The sequence below is a fragment of the Pituophis catenifer genome, unplaced genomic scaffold (assembly GCF_029215685.1).
Source record: "Pituophis catenifer annectens isolate HBS135680 unplaced genomic scaffold, rPitCat1.0.hap2 SCAF_2, whole genome shotgun sequence".
Taxonomy (NCBI): domain Eukaryota; kingdom Metazoa; phylum Chordata; class Lepidosauria; order Squamata; family Colubridae; genus Pituophis; species Pituophis catenifer.
The window spans coordinates 171,030,675-171,055,169 of record NW_027256882.1 but is presented as its reverse complement, the minus strand read 5'-3'; the positions used below and the strand labels follow the sequence as shown (position 1 = coordinate 171,055,169).

The 24,495-nt window shown below is 40.2% G+C and overlaps 1 protein-coding gene across 1 annotated transcript in view; it reads right to left on the bottom strand.

The window, feature by feature from the left end:
• ATP13A1 (ATPase 13A1) overlaps positions 1-24,495 on the bottom strand; it is a 35,131-nt gene that overhangs the window by 10,025 nt on the left and 611 nt on the right. The window contains exons 2-18 of the mRNA XM_070935030.1: positions 20,464-20,553; positions 19,609-19,799; positions 17,839-17,911; positions 17,352-17,507; positions 16,639-16,708; positions 15,939-16,045; positions 14,704-14,833; positions 14,244-14,299; positions 13,355-13,481; positions 12,739-12,876; positions 9,687-9,807; positions 9,359-9,516; positions 7,569-7,744; positions 4,916-5,026; positions 3,542-3,667; positions 1,770-1,875; positions 1,078-1,277 (exon numbers count right to left, since the gene is read on the bottom strand). Of these exons, the coding sequence (XP_070791131.1) occupies positions 1,078-1,277; positions 1,770-1,875; positions 3,542-3,667; positions 4,916-5,026; positions 7,569-7,744; positions 9,359-9,516; positions 9,687-9,807; positions 12,739-12,876; positions 13,355-13,481; positions 14,244-14,299; positions 14,704-14,833; positions 15,939-16,045; positions 16,639-16,708; positions 17,352-17,507; positions 17,839-17,911; positions 19,609-19,799; positions 20,464-20,553 (2,136 nt within the window). The remainder of the gene's footprint in view (positions 1-1,077; positions 1,278-1,769; positions 1,876-3,541; positions 3,668-4,915; positions 5,027-7,568; positions 7,745-9,358; positions 9,517-9,686; positions 9,808-12,738; positions 12,877-13,354; positions 13,482-14,243; positions 14,300-14,703; positions 14,834-15,938; positions 16,046-16,638; positions 16,709-17,351; positions 17,508-17,838; positions 17,912-19,608; positions 19,800-20,463; positions 20,554-24,495) is intronic.

The window sequence follows — 24,495 nt, the reverse complement described above, 5'->3', positions numbered from 1 at the left end:
ACTGAGTCAGCTTGTTTTGGTTCCTACCTAACATTACTTACCTGAAAGAGAACAGTGTAATGGTGGATACATACATGTACACCGAGAGCATATGCACCAAAGACAAATTCCTTGTGTGTCCTATCACACTTGGCTAATAAAGAATTCTATTCTATTTCTAATATTTCTATATTTCTTTCTATATTTCTGTTCTATTCTATTCTGGTAGGTATGAGCTCTTCCATTCATTTTTTCAACGATGAACATAGAAGTTATTCTGGTAAGAAATGTTTTCATTTTTATGCGTTATTGCACAAAATTGTATTGTATTTAACACTCGCTTTCCCAATACATCAAGGCACTATGTATCATGAGACTCCCTCATTTATTGACAGAACACTCCATTGGAAAGGAAGGTCTGCCACAAGCAGTGGCTGCTTTAAAATCAGTCCCATGAAATTCATGGCGTTTCTGGAATTTCTCTATCCAGCATCTTCTCCGTTCTTTCTTTTTAAAATCTTGCAATAATCCAGGGAGTACACTGTGGATTTACAGGAATGAGTGGGCTTCTTGGGTCTTGCTCAAATACAACTCCCATCACTGCTAGTTTTAACTATACAAGTGGTCCTTGATTTACAACAGTTCGTTTAGCGATTGTTCAAAATTACAACGGCACTGAAAAAAGAGATTTATGACCGGTTTTCACAGTTTCGACCTTTGCAGCATCCCCATGGTCACGTGATCAAAATTCAGAAAAATTGGCATAAAATGGGGCAAAATTCACTTAACAAATGTCTCACTTTACCACAGAAACTTGGGGCCCAGTTGTGGTTGTAAGTCGAGGACTACCTGTGGCTGCTCAAACAGATTGGGAATTGCAATCACCACCACCAGCTGGAAGGCCAGTTTCTCCCCAACTGCTGCAGAGAATGGTTAACACCTTACCGCTATTTCTGGAAAAGATGTGTCTATTCTCAGGCAAGGTTTAGCAAACCATCGTTAAAAAAAAATAAAAAATAAAAATAAAACCACCACAATCTTTGCATCTATCGGCTGAGGAGAGAGTTGGGCTGGGCATTAAAGACAAAGACCACCTGCCTTCTGCTTGGGTGCAACACGTGCAAAGACTTGGATGTGTGGAATGAGTTTAAGCAGCAGTTGCAAGTCTGTAGCTTGCAGGTGAGCGAGACCCTCCCCTGTGATGCATAGGTTGTGGTTGCTGGTCATTTCCCGCAGTGAGTCTGGGACAATCGGGAGGACCGTAGTGCCGTTGATGGACTGCCATTTCCAACCGGAGTCTAGAGCAGAGAAGGGAATTAAGCACAGTGAGGTGTTTGTCTGTTTGGTAGCATTCATCCAGGAAATGTAGTAGTGTTGGCTACCAGGGGAATAATTCTCCTGGACACCGCAGCTTGAAAACTAATCACCCAGTGGAAAGCCATTGAAAACAACAGGCAGCAGCAACTAGCAAAACAGCACTGTGTGATTTTACCGACTCCCAGGAAAAAGGGCAAGGCCACGGGTGTCAAACTCACGCTGTCACGTTGCCATCACGTTACGTATCACAATGTTTTTTTCCCTTCGCAGAGCTGGGGTGGGCGTGGCCTGTGCATGACACATCTGGCCCGCGGGGCCACCAGTTTTGACACCCCTGGGCTAGATGATGGCTTATATTGTCCTATAGAGCAAATGCTGCACCAAGTGATCACATGCTCTGTGCAATGTGGCGGCAGCCTCTGTCTTCTCTCTCTCCCTCCCTTCCTCCTCCCAGAGGTTATTTATTTATTTACCTTTACTAGGTGGCTGCAAAATGAGCGTCTGCTCCTTTTGAGTGAAGTGCAGCTCCTGGGCCACGTGGCAAGCCGTCAGTGGGCTGTCACCTGTGATCATCACTACCTGTAGAGTGGGGTTAAAGGGCAGGTTTGTGCCACCTGACTACAGGCAACGTGCGGGGAAGCTGCTCTGAGGAAACGGCAGTCTGCTTCAGAACCACTGCTTGAAAAAGCAGTCTGTCATAAACGTGCATACGCAAGCAGCATACTGGCATGTGCTAATTAAAAATGCTGATCAGAATGTTCCCTCTCCCCCTCCTTGGAAAGATGGTTTTGATTCTCAGTCTCTCAATTAAGGACATCCCATCGTGTGTAATGGGATAAAGAGGGAATGCCCATGCTGCAAAAAAAGGAAATATTATGCTTGTTTATGTCCTCTATTCCAAACAGGAGAAATATACACTATTCAAAAGAACTGTTCACCTTCCATAGTAGCAATATGCCAACAGATGCTGAGAACAAAACAGCCTGTCGGGGCTACTCCAACCAAGCCTGGGAGCTCTCCAAGGGTTGCTAAGCTCCCTAAGGAAAACTGGATAGCTGACTGGGTGGTTTGTTTGTTGTTTCCTCTGCTCCTGCAGGATATTTTTGTTTGCTTAGCTGTTCTTTAGGACCCAAAGGTGTTTTTTTCAAGCGGCAACTGGACTTTCTGATTTTTCTTTGAAGACGTTTCGCTTCTCATCCAAGAAGCTTCTCCAGTTCTGACTGGATGGTGGGGAGCGGAAGGATTTATACTCCTTGCAGACAGCTGGACATTTGCATTCTTTTAGCGGGTCTTTAAGGTCACCTGGAGGATTATCGGCATCATCAGGGTCACCCGAATGGTGCAAATGAGTGTGGAGCCTTCTTGGAACTGTTGAAAGGACTGTGTTGTAGATTGGAGATAGAGGATGTCATATCCCTCCCCCTCTGTTGAGAGAGGGATGTTCAATTTTGACATAGATGGCCTCTTTAAGCTTCTTGGATGAGAAGCGAAACGTCTTCAAAGAAGACCAGAAAGTCCAGTTGCCTCTTGAAAAAAGCACCTTTGGGACAACCATGACCTGGAAGACTGAGAATCTCCATAGACTGTTCTTTAAGAGTTATTCTGCTGCCCTAGCCAATTTATCTAAGAACGTGTAGACAAAAAGATACTATAATATGTTTCATCCCTTTGGATTGGAGGAGGTGACAAAAGAGCAGTGCAGATCCAACAAACGTGAAGAGGGGATGAAGAATTAGGAAGACTAGTGAAATTATGCAAACTGGCTCAAACTTTTGCCTAGGCCAGTGATGGCTAACCTTTTTGCTGTCGCGTGCCAAAAGTGGGAGGAGTGCGGAGAGTTGTGTGTGCACGTGTCCACACCCATAATTCAATGCATCCCACGCATGCGCACATGACTCTCCCACACTCCCCCCGATTTTGGCACGTGGTGGGTCCGGTAGGCCCATTTTTCACCCTCCCAAAGCTCCAGAGGCTTTCTTGGAGCCCAGGGAGGGCGAAAACTGCCTTCCCCATCCCTCCCCAGAGACCCTCTGGAAGCCGGAAACTGCCCGTTTCCCGACTTCCAGAAGGCCCGAAAATCAGCTGGCTGGCATGCACATGCGCACTGCAGCTGAGCTAGAGCAATGCTCGCGTGCCCACAGATATGGCTTCGTGTGCCACCTGTGGCACACGTGCCATAGGTTCGCCATCACGGGCCTAGGCCCCTCTTCTCCATTCCTTCCACAGTTTCTCAGCCACAACTCACATGGTGGGAAGCGTTCAGGATATCACGGATAACTGGCTTCGAGTCGACTTTAAGAGGGCAGGAAACTACAATGAAGCCTGTGAACCTCAAGTCACATTCCAGGGCCTCCCGCTTTATTTCTCGTGCCTTTGGATAGGAAACACAAAAGCTGATTATAGTTAAGACATTTTTACATTAATATAACACTCCCCCAACCTCAAAACCTCCCCCCCAATAAATGATAACTTGGAAATTATTGCATGCCTTTCTAAAAGTCACATAATTAAGTGTATTTAAAAAATGAATCCAGATTACATTTAATTTTTTTTTCCCCGTCCCTGCTCCAACATCTTTACGACTTCCAGATTTTATGATTCTACTTTCATTCCATGTTTGTCCTGAGTTAATAATATACCTAAGTGGGCCTTGATTTCAAATTGGTTATTGATTTGGGCCTATTGCATCCCATGCAATAACCAATGTGCTTTTTTTATTCAACAAAGCAAACCACGCCATAATACAACGCATGAATACAACCTCTGCCAGTAGTCCCCCTTCCTAGAACAACCCATTCCAACACAACTGCCCCCTTCCCCACTTTGATAGTGGGGGTGGGGTAATTTAACAACCAGTTCATGCAAACTGGTCCAAACCGGCTGAATACACCACTGATCACGATAGTGCCTAAGCCACTACCACCCCTGCCCCTCAAAAGCAGACTTCATCGTAAATTTGCCACATGAATGAGAAGCAGCCTTCCCTCTGCTTATTCAGAATTCTATAGTTCTTTCCCCCAATTAGAGGAGAGGGAGGCTTCACATTAAGAAAGGAGGCACTGACAGGCTTTACTCTTCTGTCAGTCTTCAATGAGACCTTCAGAATATGCAGAGGATGGTTTGCTACCAAGAAGAAAATGAAATAATTCAATTAAGTTGGTTGCTCACATTGTCGTCCTCCCCCCCGCCAAAGTATGACATAAACGGATGGAACACCCCATTTTAAAAAATAGCATTGTAAGCCATTACCTATAAATCTAGCGGGATTATTGAGTTAGACACAGTATCATTTTAATGATACTGATTATTTTAATGGGTTTTAATATATGTTTAAACTATATATTTATACATTTATGTATTTTATGTATGTATATTTATATATTTTATGTCTTTTATTGGTTTTGTTTTTACTTGTTGTGAGCCGCCCTGAGTCCTATGGAGATAGGGTGGCATATAAATTATATTAAATAAATAAATAAATAAATAAATAAATAAATAAATAAATCATTCATTCATTCATTCATTCATTCATTCATTCATTCATTCATTCATTGTATATCCCAAAGCAGCAATGTATCTTATGGGACATACAAGCTGTGGGGGAAGATTTGAAACTTACCTGCTGATGAGTGAGGTGCCCCAATTCTTTGTAGCCAAGGGCCAAAACTCTGGCTCCTTCACGTGATATCTCTGTGTGAATAGCGTCATAGGTACTTGGGCACTGAGAGAACTGCACAAAAAGACAGCAACCGTTACAATAAATACCGCTGAAAGAAAAACCTCTAAGCCAACTCACAGTTGCGTTCACATCAGGGGTGAAATGCTACTGGTTTGAGTGAACTGGTAGCGATGGCGGCGGATGGTTCTGAGAACCTGTAGCGGAGGCGGTGGGTAGTTTGGAGAACCAATAGTGGCGTCAGCGCGAGGCTCCGCCCACCCATCTGGTCGTTACTTCCTGGTTTTAACCAGGAAGTAACCTGTTTTTTACCCTCTGCGCATGCGTAGAAGGGTTTGCACATGCACAGAGAGTCCAAGCGCGCACATGACGTGCGGCGTGTGCACTTCCGAACTGGTAGGGAAGGTAAGTAGATTTCACCCCTGGTTCACATAGAAGAGTGTGGAGATAGGAAGGGCACACATGTCACTATCAGATACAAAAGAGACTTCCAGCATGCACACAGAGAAGTTCAGGGTCCTCCTGACTGGACACACATACCAAAGAGAAGATTCAGCCAATGTTATATTGCTCCAAACAGGCATCCGTCCAGGTATGTTGGCATTATGGCTGCCAAATTCGGAGCCAATGATTATGGTTGAGGATACTGGAGCAATAGTCCTAATATAGCTGGAGGGCACCAGGAGTGTTGGAGGTATCTGCTCTACTTTACCATACAAAATAGGAGTTAACTGATCAAATGGAGAAATACACATTGTCCTCGACTTACAACCACAGTTGGGACTAGAATTTCTGCTGCTAAGGGAAAGCAATTGAGTTGCACCTTATTTTACTTTTTTTTTTTTTTTTTTTTGCTGTTAAGTGAATCTGGCTTCCCTGATTGACTTTGCTTGTCGGAAGCTGACTGCAAATAGTGATCACATGATCCTGGGACACTGCAACCATCATATATATATATACATACTGGTTGCCAAGGACTGGAATTTTGATCACATGATCATGGGGATACTGTGAGGGTTGTAAATGCAAGACCTGTCATAAGTCGAGGACTACCTGTATCAGCCTGTGGATCATGAGGTGCGTTTAGTAGAATGCCACTCTACATACAGGATCCTTTCAGCTAACCCTGAAAAGTAAGCCTTGGGACACTCGGCTCACCATTTGTCAACTAATCTTCCCTGTTCTGAAAAAGAGTCCGGTCCTGAAGAGTAACTACACATTTTAAAAAATATGACCGAATACAATATTATCATTACGTCTTTTTTTTAAAAAAAACACTTGCAACAGATACTAGTTTAGTTGGCTTTATGAAAAGGCTTCATCAACTTTATGAAGGATTCGCCCCTCAGTAGCAAGAAAGCTGCATTTAACTGAGGTAGAAAGGCAGAGTATAAAGCATATGAATAAATCAAGTTAAGAGTCAGTATAGCAGATCAGACACTGGAGTAACCAGCACCAGAACACAGCCTCCATCTTGTTCTCTTTTCCAAAGTATTGCAGCACAGCTGAACACTGAGTGCAACTTTTCACTTACTTGCATCACATTCCAATCTGGTAAGGAAAGCCAAGACTTTGTTCTCACTCTTGTTCACATCTAATATTACATCACAGGATTCTGAAAATTATTTTCCAAGACTTGGAAAATGTTCTAACAATTAAAACTGATGACCACTCAAATGGAAACATGGGTGGGGGTGAAATGTACACGCTATGATTTTCTGCGGTAATTACACAGATTTCTCCACTTGTATGTGGCAATGATGTAGTTGGGAGTTGTCTTTCCCAACCCTCTCTGGTTTGACCAACTAAAATACCATCAACAATTAAGCACACGCAACAAACGCAAGCTTCTTTGTGCAGCTATCCCAGGGGTCGGCAACCTTTAACACTCAAAGAGCCACAAAGGTCCTAACCAGAAGCCCCCATTCAAGTCTGGAGCCGACTAGAAGTCCAGTTCTCCCACCATAGAGATTCCTCCTAGTGTGGCGTCCTTTTTCCTCTGCTGACCGGAAGTCCAGTTCCCCCACCAGTCTCCTTCTAGCGTGGCGTCCTTTTTCCTCTATCTGTCCTAACCGAAAGCCCTATCAATTGTGGAGCCGACCAGCAACAGGGAGCCGCAGCAGAGGGATGAAAGAGCCACATGCGGCTCCAGAGCCGCAGGATGCTGACGCTTGAGCTATCCAAAAGCCATTAAGAATCTCCCATGCCAAAGCAACTCAGATTTGCATACATTCAAGGCATCAATTTCATGGGCGTGTAATTAATCAATCCCATTAACTGTTCCACTGGTTAACAATTAAACAATGCAACAGTTTGCCTTCAGAAATTGTGGGTGCTTCGTCACTGGAGGCTTTCTGGAAGAGACTGACAGCCATTTGTCTGATATGGGGTCTTCTGCTTGAGCAGGGAGATGAACTAGAAGACCTCCAAGGTCCCTTTTCCAGCTATTCTGTTCTGTCCTGCCCTATTCACAACTTGAAAAAAATGTTTATTAAAACGTATATACTGTTTCATGTAAAATATTTTGAAACCATTTGCCTTTAAAAACAATAACACCACATGCACAGAGGGAAGGAATTTGCAGACAAGAGCTCACCATTTTATGCAGCATCTCCGGGGCCCCTTTCACAGTTGCAATGTAACACAGATCAGTGGAACCGACTTTCTCATAGGAAGCCAAGACCGACATTCTTTTCAGGGCACTGGCAAAATGAAAGCGCTGGTGAATTTTCAGTCCCTGAGTTTTAATACTTCGGGGGAAAACTTTCTCATCTGGAAACAAAGAGATCGGGAAATCCTGAAAGGGTTCAACATTGCAAGCGGTAATCTTCCCTTTGGATTCTGGGGGTGTCGTGGGTTTGGAGACAAAAGGAGCCCTTGTTTGTAGCGTTTATCCAAATGTCAGGAGCACACCTTCTCCCCTTCTTCAACCATGGGACCCTATCATGTTACAGGAGCAGAGGTGCTCCCAGAGACTGGGCATCCCAGACCCATAAAATATATTCAGTGTATATGCAGAGTCTCCAGAATCAAGAGTGGTAGGAATTCAGGCAGTGATCCATAGAATATTTGCAGTTTGGTGTGGTGGTTAAGGCAGAGGTCTTCAAACTTGGCAGCTTTAAGACTTGTGGATTTCAACTCCCAGAATTCTCCAGCCAGAATTCTGGCAGTTGAAGTCCACAAGTCTTAAAGCTGCTGAGTTTGAGGACCTCTGGGTTAAGGCATCAGTTTATAAACCACAAGATCATGAATTCTAGTCCTGCCTTGGATGCAAAGCCAGCTTGAGCGACCTTGAGCTAGCCACACTCTCTCAGTCCTAAGAAAGAGACAAGGGCAAACCAATTCCAAAAAACCTGGCCAAGAAAACTGCAGGCACTACTCCAGGCAGTCACTAGGCTTCAAAAACTGACTTAAAGGCACAAAACCAAATCAAAATAGGCAAATTTGGAGGCATTCAAGGACACCTGCAGCAAAAGGGCATGATCAGCTGGATATTTAAATCAGTAGGTTTTGCTAGAGTGATATTGCTAGCTTCATTATAATAGAGAATGGTGTGAAACTGGTGATTTGAATATTCCCCAAGGTGAACTGGTTGTGAAAGATGTAATATTTTGCAATGTACACACTTATATTGGGAAAACCATGTAGTTCCATGTGTTGGTTCACTTACATGGCAAAAAACTTTTTTTTTGCATAAGGAAAGAGGATAGAGAAAGGGTTTTTTTCTTTTTCTTTTTGATAATAAACTGTGAAATATGTCTAAATCGATTAGGATCAAAATTCTATATCTGATTATCTCAGCAATAATACGTTCCAGGGGAAAGGATCTTGTGACATAAAAGTTAAGGAGATGTTTTAAATATTTTTATTCATTAAAAACTTGTAAAGGAAAAGTAGGAAATATTTAATGTTGAGCTCAAAAAGCTATTACAATAACAGATGTTTGAACAGGCAAAGTGACACTGATATTCTCAGTACATCAACTGTACTTTTGTGGGCATCTCTTAAATTTTGAAAATCTGCTTTTGGGGTTGCTTTTAACAGGACCCATCAGTACACCATTTAGCTAGTAATTGTGAGTTTCCCAGTTACTATTTATATGGCCAGTGAATTTACAAACTGACTTTGGGCTGATAATGTAGGATTAAAATTAACAAATTCCAACAACAAAAGTGCAGATAACCCTTAAAAAAAGTTATTCTGCGGGTTCAAGACATATTCTCTCTACATGGCCCAAATAAAGTCTGTTATCGTAGAACAGAGATGGGCATTTACATTCTTGCAACTCAGAAAATCTACTGCATGTTTCTGTAAAATGCCTGTGGTCTTATAAAACAGAGAGCAGGAAAAGCTGCTTTAGGGTGCTCAGGAGCTAATCTAGCCTACCTTTTGTCAGAGTCCATTCCACAGCAGTTAGCATGGCTTTCTCCAGTGGGTCACCCACCAGTGTCCCATCGTCCAGCTGCATCAAGGAATGACATGTGGCAATGACCCGATGAGTCTCAACTGGAATGTCTGACACAGGTGTCACTTCTTTCCCCTCTCTACAATAAGATCAAAAACCATAAGCTCAGTCAATTGGCTCTCAATTTAAATACAATTTATTCCTGTGGATATCTCTTTAGGATCAGGAAACTACGAAAAGGAAACCGTAGGTAAGTCAATGGGCCCGAAAAAATTCCAAACAACTTTGCTTCCCTCCGCCTGGATTTACCTAAGCCCAGCCACACCTCTCACCACAAGGTTGTCACTGGTGAGTGTGCCAGTTTTGTCAAAGCAGCAAATCTGGACCTTGCCCGCAAAGGGGATGCGGAATGGCTCTGTGCAATAAACATCTGCAAAAGACAAAAGACAGATATGGATGAGCATGCAATAAAAAAAGTCTGATTTTTCTTTTCTTTACTTTTTATAAATATCCTTTATCTACTCCAATCACTCCCATTGTATTTACCAATTTAAAAATATCTCCGTCCTACAGGGGTAGATTCTCAAATTTTTTACTACCAGTTCTGTGGGTGTGGCTTATTTTGTGGACGCGGCTTGATGGGGGGGGGGGTAATGTGCTGGGTGGGCGTGGCCAACTTTTTTTTTTTTTTTTTTAACTTTTAAAGGCATTTTTTCTACAACCCTAAGAGGTTGCAGAAAAAAATGCTTTCAGGAGCCTCTGACGATCAGGCAACTGAGCTCGGATCACCAGAGGCTTTTAAAGGCTTTTTTTTTTCTACAACCTCTTCGGCCAAAGAGGTTGCAGAAAAAAATACTTTTAGGAGCCTCTGACGATCAGGCAACTGAACTGGGATCGCCAGAGGCTTTTAAAGGCATTTTTTTTTTCTACAACTTCTTCAGCCGAAGAGGTTGCAGAAAAAATGCTTTTAAAAGTAAAAAAAAAAAGCCTCTGATGAGGTGGGCGGGATAAGCGAGCGGTGACCGGGCCGCGGACCAGTTCGGGGGCGTGGCCAACCAATGTAATTACCGGTTCTCCGAACTACTACAAATTTTTACTACCGGTTCTTGCGAACCGGTGCAAACTAGGAGCAACCCACCACTGCCGTCCTATATGTCTGAATGAACCCAGACCACCACAGAAGACAACCGGAAAATTATGGCCAGTACGATTTCGATTCCCCAAAAATGAAAGATGGAATTGAGCGGAGAAGAAAGTGATGGCTCTCTTCCCATATTAACAAGGAAGCGTATTTCTCTCTCAATCCAATGACCTAGAAATCCCAGAGATAATAAAACAATTTAAGCAGGAACAGGCCAAGAACATCCATTGAGAATCGTTATGGTGACCCTCCCCAACTTCAGTGTTGAAAGTTTGTTAATCCTTTAGAAGTATCCAAAATCCTAGAACTTGCAACCTACAATGTGTTCTGAGTTTCATTTAAGGCTTTGATAGAATTTTCACTTAAACTAATTACAAAACAATAGACTGTGCCATGTCTTTTTACTGAAGATACTGAGTCAATATTGTATTTGTTGAAAAACCTGAAACTTTAGGTAACACCTCATTTAGCAGCTTTCAGCCAATCTTTTCCTCTATGTGTTGGTATAAATCTGGCATATTAGCTTAGCAGTATTCTGGCTCATTCCACTTTACAAAACTACTTCAGCTCAATGATGTTTTTGCACTGTCTTGCATGACAGATCACGCTATAACTTTCCAGTTGGGTGAGGGCAAGGCCTTTGATTTGGCCACTCCAAAACATTACGTTTCTTCTTTTTCAGCCTTTTTGTTGTAAATGTACCTAGTATATTATGCTGCATAACCTACATTCATCAGCTCATCCACAGAAATTTGGTCATTCTCTTGTAGAATTTACTAATGAATTTTGCTGGAGTGCAGTTTTTTATTTTCTCTAAGCGTAACAGTTCTCAGTGATGCCAAAAAACTTCACTCATCTATCCACAGAATACTTTCCAACAATTATTCTCAAACATGAGAATAATGGAACAGTGTTTTATGGGCAGCAGAGATTTCCTCCCTAACATCCTTGCATTTTTGTTCAGTTTTACTTATGGTGGATTTCTGAATAGTGGCATCAGCAGTACAAAAGTGATCTGTAGATCCTTAGCTGCTATCTTGAGATTCTTTGGGACCCTCAGAGTAGTTTGTCTGTCTCTTGGGATGGTTTTTATTGATTAATTAGAGTAAAAGTCTATAATCATTCCAAGGTTTGTTAATCCTTATTACAAATTTCTTTAGCACCTTAAACAGGTTCTTTTGTAAGGACCATAAGGAGAAACTGCTTGTGCAACCTCAGGTTGATTCTCTTTATGCCAGAGATCAAAGGGAGATGATCTACTCTGGCTCCCTTGTAGAAGGTTGCAAATTGTTAGTTCTACTTATCTGAGGAGCTGTCTTCAGTTGGCCACCTTCCCTTGGATGTCCTGGTTTGGCATATTGTCCATTAGCACGCTATCTGCCTGAATGTGGATTCATAGTGGCCAACATCTTTGGCAATGGTTCTGTAGCCCTTGCAGTGTCATACGCATTAACAAGACAGATCTTGGAGATCTCGTCTAATTGAGGTGTGTGACATCCAGAAAAGTATGCAGCAAAGAGCATATTCCAGTAGCAGCAACCAACACCGTGGGATATTTTTTTAATAGGGGAAGGCCACTCAGAGTCATTGACTAGGAATCACAATTTATCCCCCAAACTCATATATTTTTCGCTAATTAACATTGGCTCAGTGTGTTCCGTAAAAATGTGGCATAGTTTTCTGTCCGTATTCTTTATTTAACCAGAATCTCTTTGTCTATTAATAGGACTTGGCACATTGTAAGTTACAATTCTGCAGGACTACAAATAGTTCAAAATGTTTTCACAAACTTTTACCACTGTTGAGTATTAAATTACTATTCCTAGAACTGTTGTCCATGCTTTGTGGGAATTCTGGGAGTGTCAGGTCAATATTTTCGAGAGGTTGCATTAGGGCAAGAAGTAGGCGTGCAAAATGAAAACTCCTCATGTCATCTTAAATTCATGTGAGATTACAAGGGAAGATTTCAGTTGCTTTGTTGATCAGGTGAAGGAAATACTTGAAAGCTCTTTACAGTTTGCTAATAAGTTTTACAAGACACATTTTTGCATTTAAGGCCGCAGTATCACAAACCACAATGTCCCAGTCAATCAAGTCAATAAGCAAAATAATTTGTAGCATAAAAGACGGGTGTTTTCCAGAAACACAAATATCATTGTCTTTAAATTTTAACACTTTCAAAGTTTGCAATCTCATTCTCCCATGAGTCTTGGAACTTACATAATTTGGCAAGAGCAATGAGTGAGGTGTTGACGGCTAAGGAAAGCTCAATGGGAAGTTCAGGGGGAACAACCGAGGTTAGTATTAAAGTACATTCCAGAAAGAGCTTGTAACGGTTCCTGCTGGGGTCTTTAGTGCCTTGGAAAGAGAAACAGAGATACACATTTACATATCATGCCTGCACAATTGACTAAGATGATTGTTAAGTCCCAGAACACATACTAGGGCACAATGAAGCTATAAATACACCAGGGGAATTCAAGTGTCTTCTGACCTCAAAGTTTTAATCTATAGACCAGACTATCTACGGATAGTATCTGCATGATACTGAATCTTTTGAAGAATAAACAACTGAAAAATTTCCCTTGATAATCAATCTAGAAATGCATCAAGAATATTGTCTTTTTAAAATTCCTTCTGGGTACAGGAATGTGCTAGAATGCTGTGGAATCCAGCAAAGAACAACCAATATCTTCAATAAAGCAACCAAATCAATAAGACATCTATCACTTTAATAATGCAGCCGTTCTAATTGAGTATCTCTTTTTGTAGCTTGTCAGCACACTTGCCATTCCTACTAATGCTATATTCTCTTATTAGAGAGACCCAAATTTACCTTCGATCCATACGTAGGCTGCGGCAGCAATGGCAAAGACAAGGAGGAAAAGAATGAAGATGAAAGTTTCCAAGTTGTTGGCTGTTACCCGTTTCACCCCGAAGAGGATTGTACGTAAGAGCTTCCCCTGAGAGAGAGAGAGAGTTGTTGAACTGCAACTCATGGAATTGTGGAATTTCCTTCCTTGCAGTATTATGCCAAAAGAAAAAAAAAAAAAAGGCCAATGTACTTTGGCTATCAAAACCCTGTCAGCAAATCAAACCACTCCCTTAAAACCCTAATGTTTTAAGAAACATTTTATTAAGGTTTAGGAATTTAAAAAGCATCAAATTAAACATAAATAATACAAAATAGTAGAAGGCAGATGGAAGACTTGAAAATTGTTCCATATTTAATCAAGACGATTGGCTTTCTTTAAAATAAACAGCAATCACATCGTCACAATTTCATCTTTGCTTCGAGTTCTATTTTTAAAGGACTTTGGGTAGTGGAGATGTACCGTATTTTTTGGACTATAAGACGCACCAAGATTTCGAAGAGGTAAGTAAGAAAAAAAAGGGGTTTGCCCTCCCCGGCCCCCAGGAACACCCTGCAGGCCTCCTAAACCCTCTGCACACCCTGTTTTTCACAAAAACAGGCCCATTTTTCACAAAAATGGGATGAGCAGGGCGGGGCTTCGGGAGGCCAAAAATGGCTGTATTCGATGTATAAGACACACCAACATTTCCACCCTCTTTTAGGGGGGAAATGATAGGTTTTCTACTCCGAAAAATACAGTATGTCTTAGATTTGTAAGTTGTAATTACAAGTTCTGCTTCTTGAGCTAGAGGAGCGAACCCCAGGATGAAGATGCATGACTGCTTTCACATAAAAGCACAGAGGTTCTTACCTGAGAAGTATTAAAGCCTGTCCTCAGAACATAGGCCACACACCCATTATCAACAGCTGCAGAAGGGAGAAAGGAAAATAGTGTATATTTCTATAAAACAGCTCTATAAAGCTTAAATGGGGCATTTGGGTGAACCCCTCCCCACCCCCAGCAAATGTGACACGACAACACTTATGCAATTTTTTTTTAAAAAAGTCATCATATATCAAATGAAAAAGGCAAGTTATAAGTTGAAGAAAAGTGCCTGCTTGGACCAGCTATATTTATCAGTAAATTCAGTCAATATGTTGCACTATTCTTTCTCAGAATCTGACAAAAGTGATCTGAGAAGCACTATATGAGTACAATATTCTAGAAAAAAATATTTTTCTAAGGAAAATTATAATTTATTGATTTTTCTTTTATCTCTTCCCTTGTCCCTGCTCCCAATTTTGTTTACACTGGTTTAGTCACTACATACGTTTCAGGCCGGTACTGGCTTTTTGTGGTGGGATATGCTGCACAACTTTTGTTCCCCCAAAAATGACATGCAACCTGGAATCCGCTTGCATATCCAGGACATGATCAGGATCCAAATCCTCAACTGGCTCCTGTAGGACAAAACAACTTGAGCGTTAACAATAAGTGAATAACACAAAATTTGCTGAGATACGCAGAGGTGTAATCAGCCAATCTTTGCTGAATTCTCTTTATCTATATTTTTGCTTACACAAATTATGTATTTTCTAAAATACAAGAATTATCCTTATTCAAATGAGAGTTGGCCCCAGAATCAGATAATGATCTAGAGCAGAGGTGTCAAACTCGAATCATCACAGCAGTGTCACGTGACATATCGAGACTTTCCCTCCCCCCTTTTGCTAAACTAGGTGTGGGCATGGCCAGTGTGTGATACATCCAGGCTGTGGGCCAAGAGTTTGACAGCCCTGATCTAGAGCAAAGCATAATTTTTAAGTTCCATGGGGAAGCAGCAGTACAAAGAGAGTCTGAACTTTTCTACTTTGATTTATTATATTTATATATAACAAACTTTTTAAATGCCCACCTCCCTTACAGAGGGGAACTAAGTGGTATACGATTTCATCAATACAATAAAACATTAAAACCTAATAATTTCAGATGTAAAATTTAAAAATATAGAACATTATAAAATTGCAAGAGATGGAGAGATCCAAGATGAGGAGACGAAGCGTTTTTAATACAGGTAGTGGGAGGGTCTTCTGATATTTAATATTAAATAATATTTAATACAATAGCATTTTTATTAATGTATCAGTTTTGTGTATTTTGTGCATTTTTCCTCAATGTTTGCCATCCTGTATGAATATTTAAATGTATAAGATGAGAAGTAACTGTTTTAGTCCGTTTTTCATTTTAATTTCATTTGCAATGAGAAACGAACAACGAAATGCCTATGTATGTTCTATTTACTACTATTGTGTATTACAACCATCCTATTTATCCTATCATCCAGCATTCTCAATTATTTCAATTACATTTAGCTAATTAAATGTAATTACATTTAGCAGTTTACTTTTTTACTTTTAATTAGGTGAAAACCGCGGGAGCCTTCAGAGTCGGTTTTCACCAGATATGTGCCAATATGATATATCCAATAAAGCTATTCTTTGAGGAACCTACCCGCCTTGGAGTTTTGCTTTCTATGGGTCTATTACTTGGAACCCTGACACAAACCTTCATTTGAGGGACTGACTCTCCAGTCAACATAGCTTCGTCTACAATACACCTTCCTCGCAGCAGCAACATGTCACAGGGTACAAGGTTCTCATGGGGAGAGCGGCCTGGAATAAAAAGTTGAATGCTCAGAAAGGAGTTGTGAGGAAATATGGACTTAGTCAGGATCTAGATTACTCTAAGAATTGTGAAGGACTTGCAAGCTGTTCTTCTTTCCTCATCTTAGCAGAGCTCAGCCTGTCTAGGCAGCACAAATGAAGGATGATTTTCCCACAGAACAGCAAGAAAAGATTGCTGGTTTATCAGTCCTGTTTTGCTAGTATGTTATATGCCTTTGGAGTCTCTCCAATCAGGCCCAACTGCTTTCTGCCTCTTCTATGCTGCCTTCTGCAAGTTCACAAGGAAAATTACACAAAGAATGGCCAGGTTAAAAAAAAAAAACCTTCAGTACAGTTTTTGATGTAAAAGTAACATTTTTGCAAGCAAGTTCTTCCTTTTAATAACAATATTAACCTAAATTCAGCTTATGTCAGAAAATGTAGCCTCACAGATCTAGAGACTTCTTTCTGCCCTAATCCTCATTCAATACCTGGCAGTTTTACTGATATATAGGGGTATCTGAATACAGACAACAGCCAAAAACCCTTTGAAATAGAAAAAGGTAGGTAATGCTTTATTTGCAACAAGGGACCTCCATTACCGACTGAAACGATGTCCCCTGGAATTATTTCATCACTGGAAATTGGCCGCCACTTCCTGTTTCTGTAAACCTGAAAAATAAAGAGGCAGCAAAATAATATTTTGGATCCTTGGGCTGAAGTAGCTCTGGAGAAGCAACACCCACCTATGTAACTTTCATGGTGCCTTTAACCAAAAGAACTTGTTCATACGAATAATATAATGTAAGAATAAAAAAACGGATAGAATGAATAGACACTTTCTCTGTAAATTTAGCCTGTTCCTAGATTTATCCAAAATTTAATCATTGCTTTCTTGGAAGAAACCAATAAATTTACAAAGCCAAGAAAAATGGAGATGTCTTAGAAGTCAGGGAATACTGGAAGGGGAGAAAAATGTACAGATTTGGATGACAAATGAAAAAGATCTTGATAATTAAGCACCTTTCTATCTTAGCTTCTAAGGTTCCGGCAACCCTTCTTGTCTTATTGAAAATCCCACATATCAATCACTCTGCTTTTTCTGACAGCTCCTCTTTCTTAGCAAGCTGCACTTAACAAGTACAGCAACTAACTGCTATTCACATCACCCTGAGTGATGGGACCTCCAGTATTCTGGAAGCTAACAGTTCATTAGAATCTCTGCAGATGGGGGGGAGGAGGAGGGGGGAGAGAAGAGGCAGCACTGGAGTCTTCAAGTTTTACTTGAATCTCATCATCTTTTGCCCTTGCTTACCTGGATCATGTAGGGTTTGTTACCCATTTTTCGGATCTCAGACATGTTCCTCATTTGCTGCTGGACAAGGGATGCTTCAAAAGCTACCAGCATGGAAAGAGTGAAGACGCTATAATACCAGTATTCATCCAGGCACCACAGGCCCACACAGAATACCTGTGAAAAGCAGAATCAAAGGATTTTAGGGATCACGCAGTTCAGCAACTTTTCGGAAGCTAGGAGCCACAGTGAAATACTTATATAAATATAAATATTTCCACTTTCTTTGCTGAGGACGTCTGAACAAGTCCATGCCAACCGGCCAATTGCATAAATAAAAAGCTTACAACTCATAATGATCTTGGAAGAATCAACAGCTTTGAATGACAGCAGCATTTGCTTATCCCTTTGTCAGTTTAAGAAACAACGAAACAGCAAAAAATAAATAAAAAAATAAAAATAAAAAAAATACACTTGATGTTATGCCTTGGCATACAGCTTTTATTACCTGAAAGACGAAGAAAGGAGCTGTTGCTCTCTCTTTGAAGAGTTCCAGGAATTCTGGCACAACCATTTCTGCCCTGTGTGAAAAGCAGAATCCTTGTTCATTTTAGCACTCACCCTTTCTTGAGCCCTCTCAATTTGCAAAACTTTCGGTTTTGCTGCATTTAACTTTCAGTATTCTGGGAGAGGTGACCACATTGTCAGGAGGGTCACAGAATCTCCACCTCTGCTTTGGATCCTGAAGGTTTCATTTTCCTTACCCATTTCTCACTCTCTTCGAAGCTCAGAACTTTAAAGCTTCAGGCACTACATAACCGGGACTGTTCCTCAGTTGTCATTGTCAGACCCGCAATTTTCACCATCGGTGGATAATTATCAATACTTAATAACTAATTAAATAACTACACTGGAATAATTAGGGGGGAAAGAATTGCTGCTTTAGTTTTCATGACAGGTTCCGAGTTCTTCCTACTCGGTGATGTGATTGCACTACTAATTTGTTTCTGCAGCCCTTGCTAATCTGATACCTTCATATACATTGTGGCTGAAAATCCTACTATATCCCCAGTCCACATCAACGTTGGGCACATTGGGTAACAACAAAAGCAGTTGTAATTCGGGATACTGGGAAAGTGCCAAGTTTAGGAAAACTGGGTTACAGCTGAGGAAACTGAGGGGTTTTTTGTTTGCTTGTTTGCTTTAGCTTTTAAGACAAGAAAGTTATAGTTATAAAGTGGGAATAAAGGGAGAAATTGTGTCTACAGTTGGGTAAGGAAAGCAAATCTAAGCCTCTGAGAGAGCTAATGTGTTTTTTTTTTTAAATTACAAAGGCATGCCTGAACACAGTGGGTCTTTAAGTAGGATAAGACAGCTTGTTATAAGGGGATGGATGAACAGATGAAGAACTTCCTTCCACAAATTCTTCCAGACATACAGGATGGAAAGATGGGCTATTGGGAATGTGGAAAGGAAGGAAAATGAGTAAAAAATCGGCTCAGGATTCATGCAACCTCATGCCAGAATGGGACAACTCACTTTGGCCAACTCGCCATGGTTAATTCAGTGTGGCCAACTCACTACATTATTTTAATTATTTAAAATAATTAAATAAATTAGACGTTGGTCTTACCTGATACGTCCGTTCTCTGAGGAGGAAACGGCAGTTATTTTAATTTTTACATTGCACATTTCATTTTATCCCTCCTTTGGCACCCTTTTTAAAAATATTCTATTCCACTATTTCTTCAATATTAATGTAAGTCTTGTCCCGTGGCGAGTTGGCCAAAGCAAGTTGATCACAATAAGTTGGCTGTGACAAGTTGTGGTAGACCCACCTCATACAATGGAATAAGATTGGAATAAAATTGATCTTGGCCAGATAGAGAGCAATTAATCTCAAGGCTGCTAAGTGTCTATATTCATCTTAGTTAATTTACAAATGATAGAATTATGTAAGTCAATGTTGGGGGATAAAAAAGCCTTTTGGCAGACATATACTTTAATGTAGATAGATGGAACTGTGGATTGGCAGCACATCAGCTGAATAAAGAAGTGCAGTAAGAAGCAATAAAATATTTATTTTTTTTCTATTGTGAATTATTAACTAGAAACTTCCATATCTGTCTGGCAATCAATGCTATCACCAACACGCTGTCAATAGCTATAGGCTAATTAAGCTGAATATTCAACGGTCAAGAGCTTAGATATTCCTGTCTTAAGAAGTTTATGATAAATATTACAGATAAATACTGTAGCCCACCTTTGTCCTACTTACTTGTTGGTGCCATATTTTTTTTCTGCTGCTTTGATTTCTTTATCTTCCTGATAACCACGAGCATTCTGATAATACTGCAGTGGGTGCTCCACAGGAAATGCCACAGGAAGGAATTTTTTGCTTTCACTTAGCTCACAAAAGTATTTGATTTTTTGAAATTCAAAGGAAAGAATCTCCTCCCCATCTTCTCCCTAGAAGAGACACACAAATTAACTTTCTGCGTACATGGAGCCGGTTTGGAGATTTCTGCCATTAAGTGTGACACACTATGAGGAAGCTGCCCACCGGTATCCCTGCTACAACAGGCCCAAGGCAAACATAAATGCTACAGGAAGGGACACAACCCAGCACACAACCCAGTTGTGATTTTGCAGCTTTAAAAAGAATAAAGCTGCTAGTCACACATGAATTTAATTTTCATAAAAGCAAGTGTTTGTATCTGTTGGCAAGAGAATATCAGTGGAAAAGTGGGGAGAAACATTCTCTGTCAAATTTCACATCCTTCCCACTCAGAACTCATGGTACCGCCAGAATATTGTTCCAGTGGTATGGTAGGTACTGCAATTGTGATCTGTTGAGACAAGTGCTGCAGATGGGAAGGAATCTTAAGGGAAAGTAGGATAGTAAGGTATTCCTTCCCTTAAATTAGAAACCCCTCGATGGTTGAAATAAGCTCTGTGAAGATTCAATTCAGGATTCAAGCCATTAATTACACATTCCTATCCTGTTTGAGATCAGATCCACATTTCTGTGATACCTTATTTTTTTCTTTGCAGAAAGTACTAAGTCAAAATCAGCAAACTTAAATGAGATATAACAAATTGATCAATTGAGCACCATGATTTAATTTCTCACCTGATCTCGCTGGAGTGGTACTAATTCTGCGGAGCCATTATTTGGAGTTGGCACAACTTTAGCCAAGGTGGCTTTCCTTGGACTGCGCACCTGAAAGACAAAGAGTTTAAACAATCAGTCTTTAGAATTTGGATCAAATTAAGCAATATTTAGTATTTTCTCCACAATTGAGAAGAAACAGCTGCACTTGGGGGTAAAGCTACGTTTGTATTAATTGTACTGGTTTTATCTAAACTTGAAATAGGTAGGTTGCAATCACTGTTTCTGAACAATGAAACATTCAGTTTAATGCGACTTGTAAATTGATATCAAATGTTTAACACAACCAAAATTCAGTTAATACGAGGCTAGCACACATGCAGTTGCACTTGAAGTTTTAAATAGTTAATCTTTGTGTGTGCAAAATAGAAAAAGATGCTGTCAGAAGAAAACAGTACATGTTTAGAAAAAAGAGGCTCATTACAACAGAGAAAAAATTTGATGCAACTAAGTGACTGTTGTGACCTAGGCTTCCTGAGTCATTAAAACACATGGGTAGTCACAAAAACCTCTTTTATTGCAACAGCTGTGAATTACGTTCATTCACAGCTGAGTCCCAATTAGTTGCAAAAAGTCCTTTGGGAGAAGTCCTTTAGGATAATCACCAACCTTTATCTCCCTTGACACTCTGCCAAAGACCTACTTGTCAAACGGAGTCAAGAATCAAACAGAGATGCCGACTGGGAACAGAATTAACGACGTTGCTTTCCTGCAAAGGGCCCATGTGCCTTTGCTCCCCTTTTAAGCCTTATGGGAGGGGCCAATCATCTCCAGGACTTACTCCCGAGTTGTCCCTTTCATTTTAACTGTTCTTGCCTTCTGGCAGCTCTGTGCATGCGCGCACTAGGAACAGGCTCCCCCTGTTCCTCTGCCTCTCTGATGTCCGACTCTGGAGCCTCTGGAGTCCGTGCATAACTCGGGGACGGGGACAAGATGGCTCTGTCCCCATCTCTACCACCGACACAGAGCCCTCATCCGAGCCTTCCCCAGACTCCAGGACTGGCCCATGTTCCTCCCCAGCCTCCTTACTGTCCAACTCTGCTGCCAGCTCCGCAGGCTGCTGGCGGACCACAACAGTGACATGAATATGATCATATGGTAGCAATGCTAAAATAAGATAAATCCCTGAGGATTTTTTAAAAATTTTGCTTTCTATAACTACTTTGCAATTTTAACAATTTAAAGTAGATTCTTTTTACTGTAGTATTTCATTAATATACATATCAAAAATTATGTACATACATATACAAAATTTTGCATATTATGTACAACATTTTTCATTGACTATTTCCACTGAGCTGTAACCAATTACCATAACGATTACCTTGAAATTTCACTTTGCATAGTAGAAATTTAAATAATGCAATTGTTTTGTAGGATTCATTAACCACGCCACTTGCAAAAAAATCCTGTAGTTTCCTTCCTTTGTTCATCAAAGACAGCATCCCCTGGGCTAAGTGAGTAGCATTGGGGAGAAACTGTTTCTACAGTTGTGTCTCATTTCTGAAACGCTCTCCTCAAAAGAAGTCCATCAGGCATTGAACAAATGAGCTTCAAGTATTAGCCTATGACTTTATCGCATGCACTGTCTGATAAAAAAAAAAAATCTTAATTCTTGATTTGACTGCTTTTGCTTGGGGTTTTGAAGAACTTGGCTTAATATTTTGTATTATAACTAATGGAAGCCTGCAATTTACCTTTGACATTTCTGGAATAATTGGACATAGAACATATTAATACTTAAAATGAATGAACCATGGCAATGTATCAATTCTAGAAAGCAACCGTGCAAAGCTATATCTAGATGTTTGTTATAGTTTAGTCCTCCCCCTCCCCCTCGGCAGATCATTTAAGAATTAGTGAAGGCTTCTTCCATTAGGCCTGCATATAATAAGAACTGTGCAAAATGACCTGCCTGGAAGGCTTTGAAGCCTTCTAAACAATGCAGGAGGTTATGAGTGAGAAAATAATTGAGGAACACCACTAAATGACAATAAGAGGCAGAAAGCTACAGTTTCATAATCTTTCTTTGAATCAATCTATCCTAAGCTCAAAGTCATTGTTAGCTACATTCTATTAAGGTACATGCTTTGTTAAAGGCGAATGCCCCTGACACCAACAGTTACTAAATTCAGATTATGATTCCAGTTGATCTGTTGTCCTACTGCTGAAATATACCCAATTCATTTTAACCAATATTATCCATTCCAACTGATACTTTTTCAGCCATGGGCAGATTTGTTCTATGACTTTGAAACTGGAACATTTTGGAAAACAAACTGAATATATAGCCATGAATTACAGACTTTTCATCATCTCTTTCAAAGACAGCAATGAAAACCATAGGAAAGTACAATAATGTCATATGACTCCTGTTAAAGAGGCAGATATAATCAAATTACTATCATAAATGCAACAGTAGAATGTCCAGTGGTCTGACATTATCTTTATCAGAAATTAGATAAGTCTTTAGCAAAAGAACAACTAGCATCCTATTTTGTACAAATTTCTTCTCCAACCACTATTGCAATGAAGCTTTAACATAGCAAAACCACAAGCAGCATTTATATTTATATTACTTTTCCAAAGAAAAGAGAAGCTAGAAATCTACTTTTAAGTCTCTGTGTCACTGTGACAGTTTGATCAGTTATTCTGTAATTTCCAAACTGGGCACTGAAATATATTAATGTATATGTTGAAACTGACAGGCTCTAGGAAACTCAATTTTGTTCCAGAGAAAAATATGTCTTCCAAGAATGGAAATTTGGGAAATACTTAATTGTTCATGAAAGATAAATATTGTAGAGAATTTTAAAAAGGAATAGAGGTGAGAAATTGTCGTTCAATAGGTAATCAAGTTCAATCAAGAAAATGACGGATGTGCTCAGATACATTTTCCCTTTTGCTTTTGTTTAGAGGTGCAAAACTTTAATAGAATCACCACTTACTTGTTTCTTCTGATAAGCAAGCGCTCACATTTGGAAATCAAGGAACCAAAACTTCCCAAAATAATTAGTAGTTGGGGGAGGAGAAAGTTTAAGCCTATTTTCCCTGGAGAAAGCCACACTAGTTTACAAAAATATTAAAAATATGTTAAATAAAACTATCATGACTAAAACTAACAATTCTTTTAAAAAAAACACAACCATTAAAAAACCCTTCATTTTTTAAAAAAGGAAAACAGGCAATCAAAAATAACCCATCCATATCAATGAGTTTAAAGAAAAGAATCTCAAGCAGATTTACATTCATTAAAATTCAAATGACCACTTCATTGTTACATCCCTAGATTCCAAAATAAGCAATCTATGTATGTAGAATAAACTGCCTTTACATGCAAAAAGAAACCTATTCACTTTAACCTGAGCACATTAAAACTAGAGTCAAGACATTAAACAAGAGTAAGCTTAACAAAAGTGTGTGCCTCAGCAAGTGTGTCATGTTTGTTTTCATAACAAAGCCTCAAGTAGAATCACAATACAGAAGCAAAATCCCAGTGACTCCACAAGGCTTTACAGCTGTTCTCTCCTTTCAGTCTCAACAGCATTTGGATTTAAGACTCAGGCTTCACTCCTGGTACCCCCCTCAGGAGAGGAGTGCAAAATTTGGCCTTCTTATCAGTGAGTCCAGAGCCCCCGTGCAAGGAACCTCTCTAGACACACCTGAGCACCGACAACTCTTCAAGAAAGTACAGGTAGTCCTCAACTTACGACCACGATTGAGCCCAAAATTTCTGTTGCTCAGTGAAAAAATTGCTGTGAATTTGTCCCATTCTTACCACTTTTCTTGCCCTACTTGTTAAGTGAATCACTGCAGTTTTAAATTAGTAACGTGGTTGTTAAATGAATCTGGGTGCATGTCGGAAGGTCGCAAAATGACCCCTGAACACTGCAACCCTCATAAACGTGAGTTCAGCTGTCAAGCATCCGAATGGAAATCCTAGGACCACGGGGATGCTGCAGTGGTCATCAGTGTGAAAAAAAAAACGATCAT